This window comes from Parasteatoda tepidariorum, chromosome 10, assembly GCF_982258835.1.
Source record: "Parasteatoda tepidariorum strain Cologne lab strain chromosome 10, Ptep-v5.0, whole genome shotgun sequence".
Lineage (NCBI taxonomy): Eukaryota > Metazoa > Arthropoda > Arachnida > Araneae > Theridiidae > Parasteatoda > Parasteatoda tepidariorum.
The window spans coordinates 43,434,230-43,454,629 of record NC_141764.1 but is presented as its reverse complement, the minus strand read 5'-3'; the positions used below and the strand labels follow the sequence as shown (position 1 = coordinate 43,454,629).

At 27.5% G+C, this 20,400-nt stretch overlaps 1 protein-coding gene across 4 annotated transcripts in view; it reads left to right on the top strand.

Moving 5' to 3' along the window:
- Positions 1 to 20,400, top strand: part of LOC107455980 (cell adhesion molecule Dscam1) — a 456,371-nt gene that overhangs the window by 346,525 nt on the left and 89,446 nt on the right. For all 4 annotated transcript variants that reach the window (XR_015429973.1, XR_015429972.1, XM_087154010.1 and 1 more), the window contains exons 20-22: positions 7,928 to 8,113; positions 9,259 to 9,552; positions 15,065 to 15,244. Coding sequence is in view for 2 of the 4 variants with exons in the window: in XM_087154010.1 (XP_087010136.1) it covers positions 7,928 to 8,113; positions 9,259 to 9,552; positions 15,065 to 15,244 (660 nt within the window). In the remaining 2 variants the exon portion in view is untranslated. The remainder of the gene's footprint in view (positions 1 to 7,927; positions 8,114 to 9,258; positions 9,553 to 15,064; positions 15,245 to 20,400) is intronic.

The window sequence follows — 20,400 nt, the reverse complement described above, 5'->3', positions numbered from 1 at the left end:
TCGAAATTGCTGTACTAAAAAGAAATAAGCAAGGTTTAGAATATTAATGTATAAATGGTTAAATAATATTATTTCAAAGTAAATAATTGACTTAATAATTGACAAATGAACTGACCAATAGCTTACTGACCGCAGTCAGTAAGCTTATTGGTGACCACTTTTATCAGCCTGTATTGGACCCGAATGTAAGTGGTATTGATTCTCATTAAACTTTTCTATCGTTATGTTCACGACTCGAGTGCGAGTGCAGGTCATCGGACTACCAATACGGGGGAGCCATCCTCTCTGCAGATTATCAAAATGATGGCATATTTTCGGATCGTCGATTCCCACACCATCGCCAATAGCCCAATGTATAGCTTTATTGAGACATTAATAAAGTACCTATCCTATCTACCGTAATTGAAATTAAAACGAAAATGAGTTTGCTCAAATTAGAAATAAATAATTACAAATACGGTGGAAAGAATATATGGGATAAACACTATGACAGATTTATTGTTTGATTAAATATTAATAGAAACATGTTTGCTACCAATATGTATATTTAAATATTGTTTAAAAATATATTAAAAATATAAATTTTATAATCATAAATTAAATTTAAAAATATTTTATTTGTGCTATAACTTGTAGAACAGGGAATAAAATTGTAGTTTTTAATTACTTTTAATTAACTAACTGATGTTTTTTTTATTTTCATTGATTCAAGTATCGAATTCGATACTACAGTGCGTAATTTATAGTATTTTTTATATGTATCGTATTGTTCAATTATATATCGGGATTTATTTTCGAAAATAATGTTTTGTTTTGTAAAAATAGAAGTAGTAAATTAATTTATTGTTAATGAAAGTTCTCGAAAAAACACCAATAAATGCTATCAAATTATATAGATAAATGATCTTTTTAGCTTTAAAGTCTATAAATAAAACTGAATCCATGCAGTATGAAATTGCATAGTCTCATTAAAAGTTCATTTTACACACCGATGTCGGTGGAGTAAAGTTGTTTCTACGGTATATAAATCAGCGCAGAAGCCATTAAGGTTACCAGGAAAACCTATTAAATCAGATAAGGCATTTTTATAGATAGGGCATAAAATAGAGGAGCAAATAATCATTATAGATTGCTAATGGACAACATTATATAAAAATGTTAGGTTTTCCTAGATTTGGGTAAACAATTTCTTGTTTCATAAACAATAAAAAGAATTATAAAAAACTAAATTAGATATTCTAATTATTTTGTCATTATTTTTAAGATATCATTACAATAATGAATAAAATTACACAAGATATATTGTTTCAAATGTAGATTTTTTTTTCAATTTACTCTTTATTTTAATAATAAATTAAAAGGCTTAAAATGTTTTTCTCAAAAATACATTAATTAATTAATTAATATAATATAAAACATTATCCTTATAATTTTATGTTTATTTTCATTATTATTTATTGAAGGGGGAATTGCTGTAATCTTTTTCCAATACTTGCTTGGTTATTGGCTATCGTCATTCGGGTATCAAAAGGGAAGATTTGTTGGTCACTCTCTCATTGACACTATAGTAAGTGGGCCACATTAAGAAGGACATTACAGAGAAGAGAAGGGAAGAGCATTCCTTCCTTATCCGGGATTCGAATCCTGGACCTTTCTGACTTTAGGTCAGCTCTCTGATTGCCATACTGCCGGTTTGCGAATTGCTGTAAATATATTTCTGTTAATTTATGGTCTGAAGCAAAGGAATTTAGGATGACAAGTTAAATGAAACATGAAAAAAGAACCATTGAATTGTTTCCTAGATTCTTACTCAGGTAAATTAACATGTTAACTTACTAATAATTTGTACCTTCCCTCCACACAGTATGTACCAATCTTAAAATCGAATAAAATTTGCAAGAAAGCAATTCCACCTTTTACGATTTCAGACACGAAAATCATCCTACATTATTTAACAAAATTGTATTTGTTTAAGTATAATAAGATTTTCTCAATGAAAAAAAGGAGGAAAAAAACTTGTAATTCGATATAAATTTAATATTGTGAAAGTTTAATTAGGATTATCAGTAGGGGCATTTTTTAGTGTTACTTCATAAATACTTCTTAGATATTTCAGAAATATTTCAAACATGTCTCAAAAATTTCAATAGTTGTTGCCTAAAAGTGAATATTTATAGGTTTTTATGAATAAAGTATTTATAAGACTACTTGAAATATGCTTACAGCTAATTTTCTTCGCGGTTGTTAATTATTTCAAACTTTCTTTTGACTAAAAACTGGTTTATAATAGAAATATTGAAACATTCCGAAACTAATTTTAATATGAAAACTAACGAAACAATCTGAATGAAAGTGATTAATTGATGTAATATTTAAAAAAAAGAATAGTCTTCATTGGCCAAAATTTAGGTACTCTCATCATATTAGGGAAATAATTGCAATTCAATATAATGTTTAACATTATCAAACAAATATTTTTTTTGAGTATTCTTTCTCGACATTAAATTTATTTACATAACAAAACCTTAATTCTAAAGATTTCATTTCTAACTAACTAGTATAATCATTTATTAAATTTCAATTAAATTGGAAATAATTCAATTTCAATAATTATACATATTGAATAATCGAATTAAATAATTATACATATTGAATAATTCATTTAAATAATCATACATAATGAATAATTCAATTATATAATAATACATATTGAATAATTCAATTAAATTCATAATTCAATTTCAAAAAAATTAATATAATTCAGTGGATCAAAGTAATGATGTTTTCCTCCGAAAATTTTGAACGTTTCAATGGAGTGTTTCACTAAACAAAAATCTAAGAAAATTTATTTTTCATCATTTAAGTAAATCAAAATGTTTGAAAAAAAATTAAAATTATTAAAGATTGGCATTTTCCCCCTGTATGATAATACTTAATGTAAATGAGATCTATAATTATTATAATAATTATCATCAATTTAAGAACAATGATTTTTAATATTGCATCAGTTTCATAAAAATTATATTCGAATTAAATATGTCAGTGAGGGGAATAAGCGCCATTATGATTCCCTCGATTTACAATTCACACCTGTTTGACGAATCAACTGATGAAAAAAGGTAACAAAAAATTCTATGGTTCCATGACTATTTATAACTAATCTACGGCTAAAGTTCCTTGCTGATTGCGTAAGGTGATATGGTCATGATTGTCATCATCATGGTCATGATTGCAAAAATAATTTTGTTTTTGAATGGGTCCCACTGCTGTAGATGTATAAATCTTTATTTTTGATGAAGAATTTAGCAAGATTTTTCTAGATAACGAAAGGGGGTCTGGATAGACCTCACGCATGCCTTTGCTTTCCATTCAAAAGCTCCAGTCCTCTTTGATTAAAAATAAAATAGCTATTTTTGATGAGTAATAATGATAACTGTAAGTGATTTAAAAATTAAAAAATTAAATTCTTTTTTTATCAAATTTCAAGAAAGAATTAAATTTTTAAAAGGAAGTAAATTTGTAAACAGATATTTGAAATTAGTAAATTATTAAAATTGTATTTAAAGTGAATTGAAATAGCAAAATGATATATAACATTATTTATAATAAAATGAAAGTTCTACATAGCCATCTGAGTGTGAAACCAAATCATCCTTGATATCGTTAGTCAAAAATGGAACCCAACAAGATTACAACACAATATTCGTCATCCAGTTACATCAAAATGTCTACAAGAAAGAAAAAAAATAAATCTCAAGAACTGACTTTTTTCCTCTAGAATAAAGTTTGATGAAAAATGATGGTTTGAAGGTTTCACAGCTTTATATTTTCAATATCATATTCTCTGCCAATGTTCGATAACTCAGTCACTGTAGTTCACAGTTTGGAGCGTGACGGGAATTTTTTATCCAATATCAAAAGAAAAATAGATGTCATGAAACTGTAATGTCATAAAACTCATTTTTACTAGAAAGGTAGAATTTTGAAGAAAAAAAATTAGCAATACAAAATGTTAGAGTGAAAAATGTTACTTGAAAACTTGTGCAGAAGTAAAGATATTTTACACAAAATAGATAAAAAATCATTTTCAGTTTTTGCAGTTATTACATTTACAAATATAATATCTAAAAATTAACATCTGGTTTGTTGAAGTCAGGTATGGGATGTGCTTTGCATTCCATAAAATAGTTGTTCAGTCTTTATTTATTTTTGTAATTCGGAAATAAATTTTAACATGGTAAATCTCTTTTACGAGCTTAAATCGTTTTAATTATTATTAAATATTATGCAAGAATTTTAAGTAAATCATTTAAGTACATTAGGACATGGTTAAATATAGAAATACATTACATATTTGTTCTACCAACGTTCTAAAAAAATAACAGTTTTATTCTTTTTTATAATTAAAAGTAAATATTTTGAATTGAGTAAATATTTTGTATTGAATTCTCCAAATCACAATAATGATGAGATTTTAAGTTTTTCTAAACCTTTTGACTAAACATTTTTGTTGATTTCCTACTAAGACACTTTAATTTGATTATAGAAAAAGAGAAACTAATTATCTTAAGAAATTCTTGCAAGTTCACACAATACAGTTCAGGAAATTCTCACATTTGAAAAAAAAAATTCTCACGCTTTTTTTTTTCCTTCACGGAGTGCAAAAAAAAACAACTTAATAACTGCTGATCTAATTTTTGGACTTTTACGCACTAGGAATTAATCTTAACGGTTTCGGAGACTGACCTTAAGTAATTGATTAATGCAAAGTTAATGCCACTAATTAGTTAAAGCAACTGAGTAATTAAGTAATGCAAAATGTTGGACTGTTTGAAAAGTAGTTTTGTTGTTTTTTTCCCAAATGAGGACTTAATTATGTTTTTTCATAGCCAACGCCAGACATATAATTATGTATGTTATGTCATTTGATATAGCAAGGGTTACTCAGTAAAAAGTTTCATTGATCCTGCTCAGTAGTTTTTTATTGGTGCCCTTTCAAATATGAAATGCTAAAGGGAGCATTTTTGGCATATTTTACTACTTTTGCTATCGGAATTTTTTTTACTTCCTTACTTTTTTACTACGATTGATTTTATTTTTCAAACTGTTCGACCGATTACTTTTAAATTTTAGATTTTGACATTTAAAATTACATGCATTAAATTAGGGTAAAAGTTTAAATACCTTACAATTCAAAATGAGTCTGACATGATAAATTCAACAATGAAAGATGACTAATTATACGAAGTAATTTGATATAGAACTATATTTGGATAAACACGTTTTATGAGGGTGTGCAAAAAGTATTTTCTGCATTTATGTTGTTCTGTGGACATGGCTATAAACGCAAAAAAGTGAATTAATGTTCTGGTAATCTACATTTGCAAATGTTTTTCTGCCTAAACTATTGGATCCTTACTTTCCGGCTACCCTACACAATTTGAGGGTAAAGAATCCAAATCCTTCGAAGAAAAAAATATTTACTCAGGAAAATTTGTTTTTTTTTTGTAATAATCCGTTATTTAAAAAAACATTTTGGGCTAATTAGGTAGCATACTTAACGTTCGAATCTTTGAATTACTTAATATTTGTCATTAAGTTAAAACTTAACTAATTTTGTAAACTTTATATTTAATTTATAGAGGCGGAGTTTGTAATTGATAGACTTGGATTGTGACATAAAATCGAAACGAATTAAATTGAACGTTATGTCACAAACTCTGCAGACTATGCTATGTTCTAAGAATAGAAAGAGCTGTAGATTTAAAGAAAATAAATTTTTGTAGTTATAGCACAATATTGCACCCAATATTTGATGTTTGTCAGATTATGTATACAGAATAACATATGATGTGATCGGAATTAAGCATCTCAGTTAAGTTTCTGTTACGTATATCATTGCACTTTTAGAAATTTCGGAGAGTGTTGAACCTGAATGTCATTCACCTTTAAAGCAACATAATTACGATTCTAATTAAAACTATCGTAAATCTCAAACTTGAATGTATGATACTGGTTTAAATTTGAAACATGGCTAAATTCAACAATCTACTGTAGCACATTTTCACTGTTTTATAGCTCACCATTTAACCGACTTTCATGAAAATGTATAATCGTACAATTTTGTTTTGTGGTTTACGTGCAAACCTTCGAATCTGAAGACGAGATCTGTGACAATATGCTCAATTCTGCACACATTTCCCTTATCCAAAACCTTAGAAAACAGCCTTCGATACAAAAACCTTGCATTGAGGTTGAACTAGCGTGAAAAAATTCTCCCAGAAAGCACTGTTTAAAGTCCTTAAGTTTTATTTTTAACGAAGCCTTTCTTGTTTGCAGGTGATATTATGCAATGTGGTATAGTATACCGCATAGGAAATATTTGTTTAATAACATAAAGAAAACGAAGGAAATAAAAATAAAAATATGACCGCCGAAGCCGGCGTCTTCAGGGGGTACGGGCCTCGGTAGCCAAAAAAACAAAACCATTTCTAATTGAGGGAGAAGCAAATGCCTAAATTAACTCCCTTAGTACCCCTATGGTTTTGTGTAGAAGTCCAGGAGAAAACATGAAATACAAATAACAAATTCAGAAAAAAAAAACTCAAACAAAATCATCAGAAAAATAAAAACTCACATAGTCACAGGTCAACCATCAATTTCACAAGCAAGCCAAATGAAAAGAAAACACTAAAAATTAAAGAAAACAACGCCCTCTATTCAATGCGCAGATGGAGAATAATATGAAAAAAGTCAAGAGAAAGAAATACGTAATTCTTTCTCTTAATTAATTCGTGATGAATATCATTAACTTAATTATGGTACTTTAATATGTTATATTTCTGTTAAATTAATAGTTTTTACTTAAGAAAAATTGCTGTAATTCAATTACTGCTTCTTTTATTCAATTTATGTAATCAATTACGGCAGCCAACTAAACTATATTTCAATACGTTATTTCCAAATATATTGGGCTTCAAAATTTTAAACAATTGTTTATTAATTAAATAAATGTTTAATAGCATATTCTAACCCAATATAATTTGGAAATAATATATCGAAAAATAGTTTAGTTGGTTGTCATAATTGATTACTTGAATTACATAAAAGAAGTAATAATCAAATAACACCAATTTTTCTTACTTACCAATATAACATAATGTTGTTCCAGTCTGACGAAGAGGGGGTGCTATTGTTCTTGTTTTCCACTAGCGCCATCTATGGCCAATAATTCGACTTCCACCACACGCATTCGTCGCACTCGTTTATTGGCAGACCCATTCTTACATCCATTCATTCAATACTGAAGGAAAACACAAATAATTAAGATCAAAAGGATAAAACTTCTTTGAAAAAACTTCTTTGAAAAGAACGCGCTAAGAAGCAGCAGAAATTTCAGAAAAAAGTATCAATACAAGAAACAAATGAAATAAAATAAAAATATGACCATTTTATTTCATTTGTTTCTTGTATCCATTTATTCATTCACCGATCGTAATTGTGACCTAAACTAGAGATCGATTAATCTCCAATTCAGTACCCCCAGAGGTATTGATTTGTTATGGGAGCATGGAGGACTTTGAGACTCGACAGAAGTAACATGCACCAGTCACTATTTACTACACTGGGAGTCTTCGACTGGTAGAATTCGAGTTCCCGTTCTCGCAAATGTGAGAGGCGCGCCCTGCAAACCAGGCTATCCCAGCCATTAATCATATTAAAATAACATAATTAAATTAATGACATTCATTGTAAATTGATTGAAACATGATATAATTTGATTTAATTTGTAAAGGTAAAATACAGCAAAATACATTCATGTTATTAAACAATAATTTCATATGTGCTATACAATAGCACAAGTGTTTTACAATTTTATTATTTTATGACTTTTTACAACCTTTTATTTATTCTTAAATAATTTTAGGATATATCCTAAACTACAGAGAAGACAAAGGGGAATGGACAGAACACAGACTACCTCCCGACATTAACAACCATATTTTACAACCTTTACGTTGTGGTACTCGATATCAAGTCCAAATCTCTTGCTTCAACAAAGCTGGAAATGGAGAGCCTTCCGATGCCTTACAGCTGAAGACCGAAGGCACAGGTAAATACTCAAAGTCAAATCCTCAAATACTTCTCTGTCAAGCTAAAATGATATCGGATTCGAAATAACTGATTCCGATGTTTGCCTGACAGAGACAATATGTAAATCGTCGATGTCTCTTGAGGATTTAAAGTAATGATCGTTACGGGCTATGTGATATATAAATACATAGATAGATTGGATAGGAGCCTTTCTGCCTCATGGTGATTAACTGTGTAAAGCTGGTTTTAGTAATGGACTTGATTATAATTTATGTCGGTCAGAATAGTAAGGAGGCTTGACGTAATTGATTTCCTCTAATCCATTAAACAAATATTGAATCTCTTTTATTGACTTTTAAGGTTTTCTTATCTATGTGGAGAATTTTATTAATTATTCCACTGAATAGGCTAATATTGTTTATATTAACTGATTTTTAATGAATTGTAAATATTATTTTGGTACAAAGTAATAATTGTTTAGGTTAATTTTATTAACACTTAACCGACCTCGTCAATTCCATAGTGGTTATATAGCATAATATTGATATTTAAATCCTTAATTTTCACATTTAATCAGACAGTTAATTACGCATTGCTTTTTTTTAATATGATCACACTACTTATAATGCTAAATTATAATAATAATTCTAAATATTAAATACAATACAAAAATATTAAGAAGTCTTAAAATCTAACAACGTTCTTTGGTGCTTTCTAAAGATTAATAATAATAGATATCGCCTTTAAATTTTCCATACCGTTATTACGTATTACTTTTTTAATATAATCACACTACTTATAAAACTAAATTATAAAAATAATACTAAATATTAAATACAATACAAGAATATTAAAAAGCCTTAAAATACAACTACGTTTTTTGGTGGTTTCTTAAGATTAATAATAATAGATATGACCTTTAAATTCACCATACTGTTTTAAATTAAAGTTTTAGATAATTTGCAACAATGCGAAAAGATACTATTTATTTTATTACTATTTTACTAATCGATGCTATTAATGATAAAGATATAAATTACAAAAAGTAAAATAAATAGTCTTTGTTGACAAGACTAGCAAAAAGCTGGAAATAAAGTATATGAGCTATCAATATTTTGCTTACGCATAATTGGTAGTATTGATAATGATTTTATTCCATTCTAGCACCAGTTGCTCCAGACAAACATTCCTTTTTAACAATCAATTCCACGTTCGTGACGTTAAGGCTTGATTCCTGGCACAGTGGTGGTTGCCCAATATCCTACTTCGAAGTTAAATATAAACTTTTGTCCGAGGTGGAATGGTTTTTGGTATCCAATAATGTACTTCCAGAAACAGGGAAACTTTTGCTTTCTGAACTAACTCCAGGCACTTGGTATAATTTGATGATTTCTGCACAAAACGATGCTGGTTCTACTGACGCTGAATATGTTTTCGCTACCCTCACTCTATTTGGTGGTAAGTCTTTTGTGTCATTTTAAGTTGCTTAATATTTTGATGCTAAAAATTTAAATATAATCATTGTTTTTATTCTAAATGAGTATTTATTGCGATTAACAAGAATTTTCCATATGAAAAATTGATAACGTTTTATATTTTCATTTGAAAACTTATTTTATGAAATTCAGCAAAAAGAAACTAGTATCACAAAATAATATTCAAATTTTAGGGTAGGGCTATGTAGAGGAATGCTGAGTTATTTTTGTATCCTACTAATACACTGAGTATAGAATTATGGTCAAAACTACCAGAATATGGTAAAATGTTTCTATAGTTGTCCTTTGTCCCTACAGTTAAAAAATATCAAATTTGCAATAAAATATGGTATTATACCAGGTATGGTATGGTCGCAGATTTTTCACGTATTATATTCACATGAGAAAAATCTTTGTAAATGTTTTAAAATTTGTCAGCCTTATCATGATATCTTTAAGCAAGTTATCAAGCATCTCCATTTTTTGTTAAAATTATCAATAAATTTTGGTTTTATGATATGTGATTTGGTAAATCTGGTGATAATCAATAATTTAATAATCCTTAGAACGTGGCATAAAAACTATTATTCGGTTAAGTTTTGTTTTCAATTCTGTATGTTTTACTAAATGTATGGTAATAAAAACTTTAATTTTAGAAACCAAAATGTTCGATTAACCATTGCCATACTAATGTAAAAATTATCAACTGAGTAATTTATACTAATAAAGCATAGATACCATAATAAATAAACATAATTAAAGAAGAATAATTGATATCTTTGCATAGAATTCATACACGGAGAAATAATCCTGAGAATTCCTACACAGAGAAAACATATTCTGATAAAATTTCCATACAAGTATGGGAATGGCATTTTTAATAAGAAAAACAATAATTCTAATGATAAAAATTAAAATATGCGATACATAAACCAATTGTTTTAAGTATTAAAAGTATGTTTTTTTTCTACCAGAAATGTCATTGTCATGCCAGTAATTAAATTTTACCAGAGAGGGTTTTCTTCGTGAATGAATTTTCAGGATTATGTAGAAATAGTAATTCTGCTTCTTTATTTTAAATAAACTCATTCATCGGTTTATAATTAGAAAAGTCATTTAACGTCAGAACAAATAGAGACATTTTAAATAACCTAAAATTTATTATCAAAACAGAATTAGCAATTTCGGTTTAAAAATGAATAGCTAAATATTCTGGGGAAGCGATTTGGGACTTCCTAATGCCGCATTTATTCGTAGCAATTTTCTACCATCTTTGAAATGAACAAATTAACTCCAAGCTTCATTAAATCAGATGGACGACCCCATAAAGAGGGAGAATATTGTAGTTTATTAAATTGGATTGAGCATAACTTTGTACTTCTTAAAAGGATTAAAGATAGTTTTGAAAATTTCCAAGCTAGAATCTGGTTTATCATTAATGTCAATCATACAACAGGAATAAACAAAGAGTGTAAATTTGGAAGTCAAGTTTAAAATAAATTAAGATTATGAAATATAATTAATTATGAGATGATAATATACTTTTTATTATTGAAGTTTTGTAAGCTATGCATTTGTTGTTTTCATGCAATTTCTTGTTTATGATTAAAAAACTGTGTTAAAATTGAAAAAATAACAAAAAAGAAATGTGAGTTTCTTAAAATTTGTATAAAGTAACTTGAATATGAACCTTTTATCAAAAAAAAAATATCTATCAAAAATCTCATTTTAAAATTAAAAGATCTCTTTCAATTTTTGGAAGCAATCATAATTGTTCCTAAGCCTAAAAATCAGTGTATTTTTAGAATGCTACTTAACGTATTTTTTCTGCTATTCTCAGCAATTTCATTTGGAATAATGTGTGCTTGCAATGAAGCAGAATGAGACCAATTGAATTACATTTGATCTAATCATTGCATTTTCACTTTTAAAGATGCAATTTTAATAGATTCTTAGACTTACTTTAAATACATCAAAATATTTATGAAGACTTTGTTTTTACGAAATCAGGCATAAAAACGTACTTTCTCTGAATTAACATGACTTTTTTACCCTTAAAAATGAGGATAGCAGCAATCTGAAAAATGTGATGTCAATAGCTTTGGCCGGCAAACGCTCTATAATATGAACCCTTCAAAGTTAATATGACTTTTTACGTATTTCACCATATATGGTAAACAATTATCCTTATATATTGGTAAACTATTATCTATTATATTTTATCTATTTAGTATCTCAAAATCATGTATGAACAAGATTATTTTTACGGTAGACTCGCAAAATGATAGCCATGATATTCCAGCATAAATATTGCCCATAAAGCTTTAACATAAAAATTCAGCAAAAAATGGGAAGCGAATTTGAATAATTTTCACTCAGTTTTAGGCAAAAATGATTTTAAAAAAATAACACGAATAAGTGTGCATAAAAATGATATTTTTAAGTTTAAAAAAGTACAAAATAATTAACTCTTCAATTAAATTATTTTTTTCTTCGTTTTTTGGCTTAAATTATAGAGTTAGTTTTTAAGTTTTTATTAACATTTAATTATCCTTCATAACCGTTTGAAAAATGTAACTTTAAATGCATAAATGGAAGGATGTGCTTTCAGTTTTGCTTTAATGACGAAGAAAAAGTTCCAATCCTCTTTTTTATGAGTTATGATTGATGAGAAAATGATATTTTGTTGATGCGTATCGTTCAATTTTTTATGATTGATGAAATCAATAAACTAAATGACATAAAAAATGAAATATTGTTTCGAAAAAGTGGTTTATATTTTTTCGGTAATTATTTATAGAAAAATATTTCTGTAGAAGGTTTATCAACGGTTTGTAAAAGTAAAGCTTCCTGAAGTACAGTTTTAGTTTAAAAAATTAGTGTTTATTTAATAGAAAAGTAAAGAAAATATGTATAATCTGCCTATAAAATAATTATACTATAGCATGATTTTTACTCTTATAGAATAATCACTATGTAAAAATAACCTTAAAAACTTTTTCTTTAAACTGTATAAGACAGTTTTCATAAGAAGATGCTATCCACTACATAGTTAAAATTTAGTTTGAAATTTAAACTTAAAAAATATTTTTTGACTTAAATTATATTTTACTAAACTCAATTGAACAATTGTTTGCAAAACTTTGCTTAAATTTCGCAAATTTCGTCGAACAATTTTCACCGTTTAAAAAGAATTGCATATTTTTCGATTTTTAAATACCTAAAAAAGCTAAGTTTAGTAATTTTTCAGAATCAGACTTTATCCAAAACGCAGGTTGGAATTATGACGAAAAATTTAAGAATATCATGCAACAAATTACATATGTTTAAAAAAAATATAATTTTTCATATTTTTCTAAAGACGTCTGACTTTACATGCCGTTTCTAAAATTCTTTTAAACTAATTAGTTTTTTTTATCTACTTTTAATGATATTACGCAAACGCAAAATAACCTAGAAATAACTTGCAAATATAAATTGAATTATCTCAAGAAACTAGAAGCGCGAAACTATACTTGATAATATAAATGCTACATTGGATTCATAAATTAACTAAACTAAACTCAGCGGCGCGACAGCCCTAGAGGGCATAGGCCTACTGTGCCCATCTCAGTTTTCTTGACCTTGGGCACTGGGGTGCAGAAGCAGATATTCCGGTCAGGTGGTCAGCCGAACGCGGAACCCCCAGTGTTTAGTTCCCAAGCATGCTTGATACTAATTTATCGTCCCACTGAACGGATGAAAGGCTGAGTCAACCTTGTCTGGCCCGAGGATCAAACCAGGGACCTGTGGCACGACAGCGCGCAGCGCTACCGCTCAGCCACCGAGGGCCGATTCATAAATTAGTAAGATCGAAATTGTAATATTTTGAGTGCTTAAGAATATACATTCGTCATCAAAGCTCGCTGCACGTATATGAATAAGCAACAACAATAAATTTAAAAAAAAAAATGCAGAACTGCCAACCAAAAAATGGAAAATAAAGTAAGACTCTTCAGTCCAGCCTAATGGTATTGAATATTATACCATTTACATGAATACTGATTCCTTGATGAACGGCATAATTTCTTAACTAACTATTAACAGCGCTGGGAAATGCTTCCTGTCCTGATTTATCTCCTGCGGCTTTTCCAAATTTGTTTTTCACTTTCATTTTGCGATTCATTTTTTCCTTAGAAACTTTGCGTTCTCGCTTTCAAATCTGTTTTGCTTTCCTTTTTCACGTCTATAGTGAATTTTGATAATGGGTTCCAGTTCTTGAACCCTCGAAACATGTCGACTGTTTCTCCAATTTTTAATTTATAAAGCAAAAGAAATATTTACATTATCAAGTTTTCCAACTGCATCACAAGGAACACAGAATGTAAATTGATTACAAAAAAAACAATAAAAATTAAACACGTGATTAAGTCTTTAATTAAAAAAAGAAAATTAAATAGCACTGTAACATGGAGGATCATTAATACGAAACTCTGAACTTTATCACATGAGAACTGTTACCATCTAATTGCTTAACTGAACTGAACTGAACTGAACTTGGTGCAAAAGCTGGAATTTAAGAATTTTTTTGTATAACTTTACTGGCTTGTAACTGAGTTTATTGATACTTCTACTTTTTTAGCACAGAAAATAAGGATTTAAAGCACTGTAAGGACATACTCTTTTTCGGAACATAGTACTGCATTTTACGTTGAAACTTAACAATATTTAGAAGTCGCAAATGAAAAAAAAAATATTCGGATTTTTTTAAAGAAGGATTAAACAAATAGATGCAATATATGTAAATTTAAAGTAAGAAAACAATTAAAAATCTTAGAATATGCATCAAGAAATTAATTGAATGCAACCATAAAATATATAGATATACATAGCCATCTAAGGATTTTAAATTATTAGAAAGTGACTTAGCCAAATATTAAAAGTATTCGCCAACTTTCACAAGTCCTCACCAAATGAAAATCATAACAATTTTTTATGATTATTTTTTCCATAAATCTATTTTATGGTACTTTGCCTCAGGCTTATGTTACAGGCTTGAACCTAATTCTAATTGGTTATGCTGCGCATTCACAGAAAACGATAATAAATACTGATTTGTAATCGAATAAAAAGTACTGATTTGCTTCAAAAAAATATGACGTAATTTTGAGGATCGAGTTAAATATATTTTCTTGTTTCAAGTGAAAAAATCATTCGCCCATACTTTCTCCAAAACACAATTTTATTCGCCAAATTTACAATTTTATCGCATTTACGATTTTATCGAATGCTTAGCGCGGATCCTGCATATATTTACGGGTAATTTATTATTATTATTTTTTAAAATACAGTTTTTTTGGTAAATCAATAAAATCATTTTCGGTAATCGAAATAATTTTTTTTCTAACCAAAACATTTGAGAATAATTAAAACCACTAAAAGCGCATTCATTTTTAAAGGTTGCATAATTGTGTCACATAGTTATGCATCTAAAAATGTATGTTTTAAAATTTTAGGTACTGTTGCGCCACCATCCACTGTAAATTCATCAGATAGGAAGTTTTTTAAGCACCTGAGTATTATTGTTCCTGTTGTGTGTGCTGTTGTTATTGTGATAGTTGTTACCATAGTTATTTGTGTTCTTCACACCAGGAGGAATCCCCACAATCGCGGGAGAGGACATTACGATCATGGAGGTAAGAATTCAAGTTTATCTTCATATATTACAAAACACTTTTAATATATTGGTTAAAGTTAGTTATTCACTTATGTGAAAGTGATGAAAAAATATACTAAATATTGTATTAAGTTGAAAATTTTCAATCTTTTTTAAAAATTTAGAATTCAGTGCTCAAAGTGAACTTTATTTATTTTAGTTTTTTATTTACTCGTCAGTTTTTCTAAAATCCGTTTTTTGACGTGTATATTGCTTTCTTATAATTGGAATAAATAAGATTTAGCAGTGTTACTATATAATAAGATGAAATGAAAATCACCACAAAATTGACAAAAGTTTTTAATCAATTTTTTTAAATATTATTTACGATATATTATGCAAGTTAGTTGTTGTGAAACTTTAATTTATTTATCCACTTACAATTTCTTCTAATTGACATAAAAGTATAAAAATAATTTTGGAATTCAAATTGTAGTTTAAAATATTAAAAAATACCGTTTGCCATTAAAATTTACACTTTTTATATTAATTCAAATAAAGTCGTAATTTTTTTTTCATATAAAAAATGTATTAGTATTTTTTTTCTGTTGTTTAACTTATTACTTCGATTTTTCTATGATTGACATAAAAACAAAAATTCTTCGTGTAAAGAGAAAATACATTTGCTGCATTTATTTACTGCTTATAATCTATTTAGAAATGTTTTTATTTTAAGTATATTTAAGAAAATCTTGTATTATTCTCAATGAGAAAAATCTCGTAATAATTTTAAATCACGTATTTAGTTTGAAGGTAAAAGCTTTATGCTTAAAAACATGAAAAAAATAAAATATTATTCTTATTTTATCGAATTTATAAAATAGAACTGAATTTGTTAATTCGACCTTTTAAAAATATGAAAAAGATGTTAAAAATTTGTTTAAGCTTACAGTGTAAAATGAATGAAAGCTAAAACAGCATTATTGACAGTTATTTATTCAAAATATTTTATGAAATTAGGAAATTAGCATGTAGTTATAGGTTATTTCATTTCTTTTTTTTTCCGTTAAAACATCATTAAGTTTTCAAGTACCCAAGTAAGTCTACGGCATTTTGTTTAAAAGTTTCCTTTAAAATATTTTATCAGATGATTGCTTATGCAAATCTTTCTTAATCGAAAACCAATAATGGAAATCAATTTTACAGTTCAGTTTCAAGTAAAATTTTTTAGAATAATTGCTTAAACTAAAAAAAATGTATTTTGTTTTATATTTTGGTTATTTAGATTTTAAATATAATTGCAACTAAGCCAACTTAAAAAAACTCTTGTGTTTAAAATAACACTCATTACCATACTTGAGAAAAAAATTTATTACAACTATTTTAGTAAATAAATTATTTTACATAGTTTAAATTGATTTTATGCTAAAATTAAAGAAAATGAGTACAAGAAATACAAAATAAATTGTGTAATTATCACGATTTATTTTATTTTTTTATAAATATTAATAACGAGATTTCAAGAATAAATTGATGCTGAAAATAAAACCACGTATTATCTGGTGTCATTATGGATTTTTATTTGGTCCATAATGTTTGTTACTTGGGTGATAAAAATATGAAATTTAGATAATTGAAAAAGTAATGAGTTTAATAAATATGAACTAAGAGAAAGTAAGAAAAAATAAGCGGAACACAAGAAAGGAAATTTAGAGAACATAACGAGCAACTTTCATCTAATTTGGTTTAAACACATGTATTTTTAATTAATGTTGTATTTTATTTATTTACTTACTATATATTTTTGCTTTCTTCAAAATTTAGAACAATAATAATAACACTTGATGCGTAACTCATAAAAATCTTGACTAAAAGAAAGTAAAGTGTCTTACTAAATTACTTGAATTTTTCTTATTACATGGAATAATTAAGGAAGTGGAAATTAAAAAAGTGGAATATTTTTAAAAGCAATTGACTGTGCTCTTTGATATGCATTTTTTTCAATAAAATTTTTTAAAAATATTTTTAATATTAAGGATTTTTTTTATATTCATTTTATCAATTACAATTACATAACTTAAATGTTATTAAAAAAGTTAAATTACATATTTTAAATGTTATTAAAAAATATTGACAACTTTATTTCTTCAAATAGTTTTAATCCAGAATGATTAAAAAGCTTGCGACTGAAAAATTTTAAACGTACAATTACGTAACTAATTTGAAGTGTTATTAAAAAATCTTGACAACTTAATTTTTTTTTAATACTTTAAGCTCAAAATGATTTAAAAGCGTGCAGTCGAAATATTTTAAACGTATATGATGGTTCTAAAATTCTTTTTAGAATTGATGAAAGAAGTTGTGTTAGTTTATTCTGGTTGAAAAACAATGTTTGATAAACTAATAAGATTATTGTCCGACATTCGTATGACAAGAATATTGTTTTATATTACATAAAATAATTAAATTGTTAGCTACAAAAGTTTGCTTTAATTATTTTTGTTTTAATTTTATTTTGTCAGATGCTTTATCCATATTGAAAGGAAAATTATCTAGACACGAAAACATCAAGATATATTTTGATGCACTGCAGAAAAATTTTATTACGGTACGGTAAAATTACGGTAAAAAAAAAAAACAGTATTTAGAGTGTCATCGAAAAATGTTACGGAACAAAAGCTCTGCCATACCGTAATTTTTATAGTAATAACTACCCCAAAACTACTAAGTCACTCTAATTAATAAATTACTCGGAAAATAACGGTATAATATTCAACGTTAAAATGGATTTCATGCACCCAAAGTACCTGTAATTTATAGCGAAATTTTATCCGAAATTTTTTAACATTGTAACTAAACAGACAAAGTTATCATGAATATAGTTATACCAAACCAAAATCTTACAGCTTAGATCTGATTCGCATTTTTGTATTAGATACAAATGATCTCTTTTGAGCGAAACAAACTATACTGCAGAACAAATAGGAAAAAAGTTTGAGTAGCCTAAAATATTTTTAGCGAAGAATTTTTGAATGCTTCTATGTAATTAGTACAGAATTAGAATACTCCCGGTTACTTTTATTTCGTAGTTCTCAAAACTGATCTTTTCAGGTTAAATTTAGGGCAGAGTTCTTAAAAACAATCGGGGAAAAAGTTTCAGTAACCTAAAATATTTTTAACGAATAATTTTTTCACGCTACTATGCAAAGAATATGATTGAAATACGGCTGGTTATATTTAGGTCGTGATTCTCGAATCTAATCATTTCAGATTAAATTTAGGGCTGAGTTCAAAGTTCATATTTATTATACGAAATGTTTATTGGAGGAAAAGTCTAAATGAATATTTTTTATCTCAGAAAATTCAGATTTCAAAATAAAATTAAAATATACGAACAACATCATGATTATTACAAAATACACTTTCTAATTATAAACTACCTTATTTAAAACCTAGCAGAAACCAATCTGCAGCTCGTTGGTGAGGAATGTTAAGCTTTTCAGAGCTCTTTAAATTTGGCGTTTAATTTTTGATGGCTCTTTAAATTAGTTTAGATTTAAAATATTTAACTAAATTCTTAGGTGGTTTGTAAAAAATCACCACTTGTTTGCATTTTGTATTTCATGTGCAATATCAATAAAAATATGAAATTCCATTGTTGAAACCTATTCCTACAGTGAAAACTTCCCTTAATATCTTTTGTCCTACAAAATGGAAACAAAACACTAGCCATAGATGTGCAAAGGAAAAAGAATCTAACACTGAGAAGAAAAAGTATATGATCAAAACTTCCATATTATGATAAAATTTAACGTATTTCTGACTCTAAGGGAACTCAGTAAATTTTATAATGATTGCAATTAAAAATGTGCCTTTAAAATACTATTGCATAAAATTTGGTACAAGGGCTGAATTTGATAATTTTATCTTGATATCTAAGAGCATGACATAAAAACCATTTATTCGGTTAAATTTATTTTGCAGCTTAATATTTTTTGCAAAATATAAGTTAATAAGAACTATAATTGTGAAAATCAGAATTCCGGTAAGCCGTTATTATATGAACGGAAAAATAACCAAATTAATGATTTAAATACCGGTTGATTTATCCTTGTTAAACAAAACTATGTTCTCTTATGAGAAATGTCTTTACTACACATTACGAACGTTTTACCAGGATTCTTTTCTACGTGCATAATTTTGAATAGTATTCATGCAAATGTGTTTGCAGGCGATAGTACAGAGTTGAAGCCAAGCACTGTCACAAGCAAAAATAGTACGAAATGTGAAGCAAACTCAGCATACTAAACTCTAAGAATTTATTCTACGATACGTAGCACTTGCTGGTCTTTTTCTCTAACGTTTGCGATATGTAGTTGCTATGCTCAATGCTTGGATAATTTTCAAAGAATCCTTTGTCACCTCAATTACTTATTGCGAGTTCATACTTGTGCATGCTGTAGAATTACGAATTACTGCCTTGTGCATCAGATAACCCTTAATTTATATAATTTAGTCTATAATTTCGTGGTTTTCCTTTCCGAGTAACACCAATGCTGTTCAGTTCCATTACATTTTACATTTTCGGTTCAATCCTCTACGAAGGCAAGTTTGTCCTAATGTTTTATCCAGGATTCTTTTTGTTTTCTGGTTTGGGGTAAAAACTACAAGGATACGAAGTTGATAACCTTGATAGTCGTAAACTCAGAATTAGGTTGGCTGTTCAACGCCAATTATAAAATATAGTAGAAAATTTGGTAATAAAGTTTTCACTGATTTTGATCCTAGTAAAAGAACAGTGTTAATTGCCAACTTGGCAAAATTCATGGCAAATAGTCAATAAGACTTTTAAGGTATATCACAAGATAAAGTACCATAGATGTCAGATTATGACCTCATTGGGACAGTTTAAAGTGGTTCCTGTGACAGTTTTTGACTTAATTATGATGTCAATGGGACGATCTGTGCCATCTGGGTACTTATGTACAGACGTTGATTTTATTCACTGGTTCAAACATTCGTTTTACTAATGACTACTAATTGCTAATTCTAAATTATTTTCCGTATGGAGTAGTTAAACATATTATCTTAAACATATGCTCTTTTATAAGAAATGGTTTCTCCTATTGTTTATAATTATATTTTAGAAACGTCTCCTTTCTTTAACCATAACACATTAAAAAAAATTCTTATTGC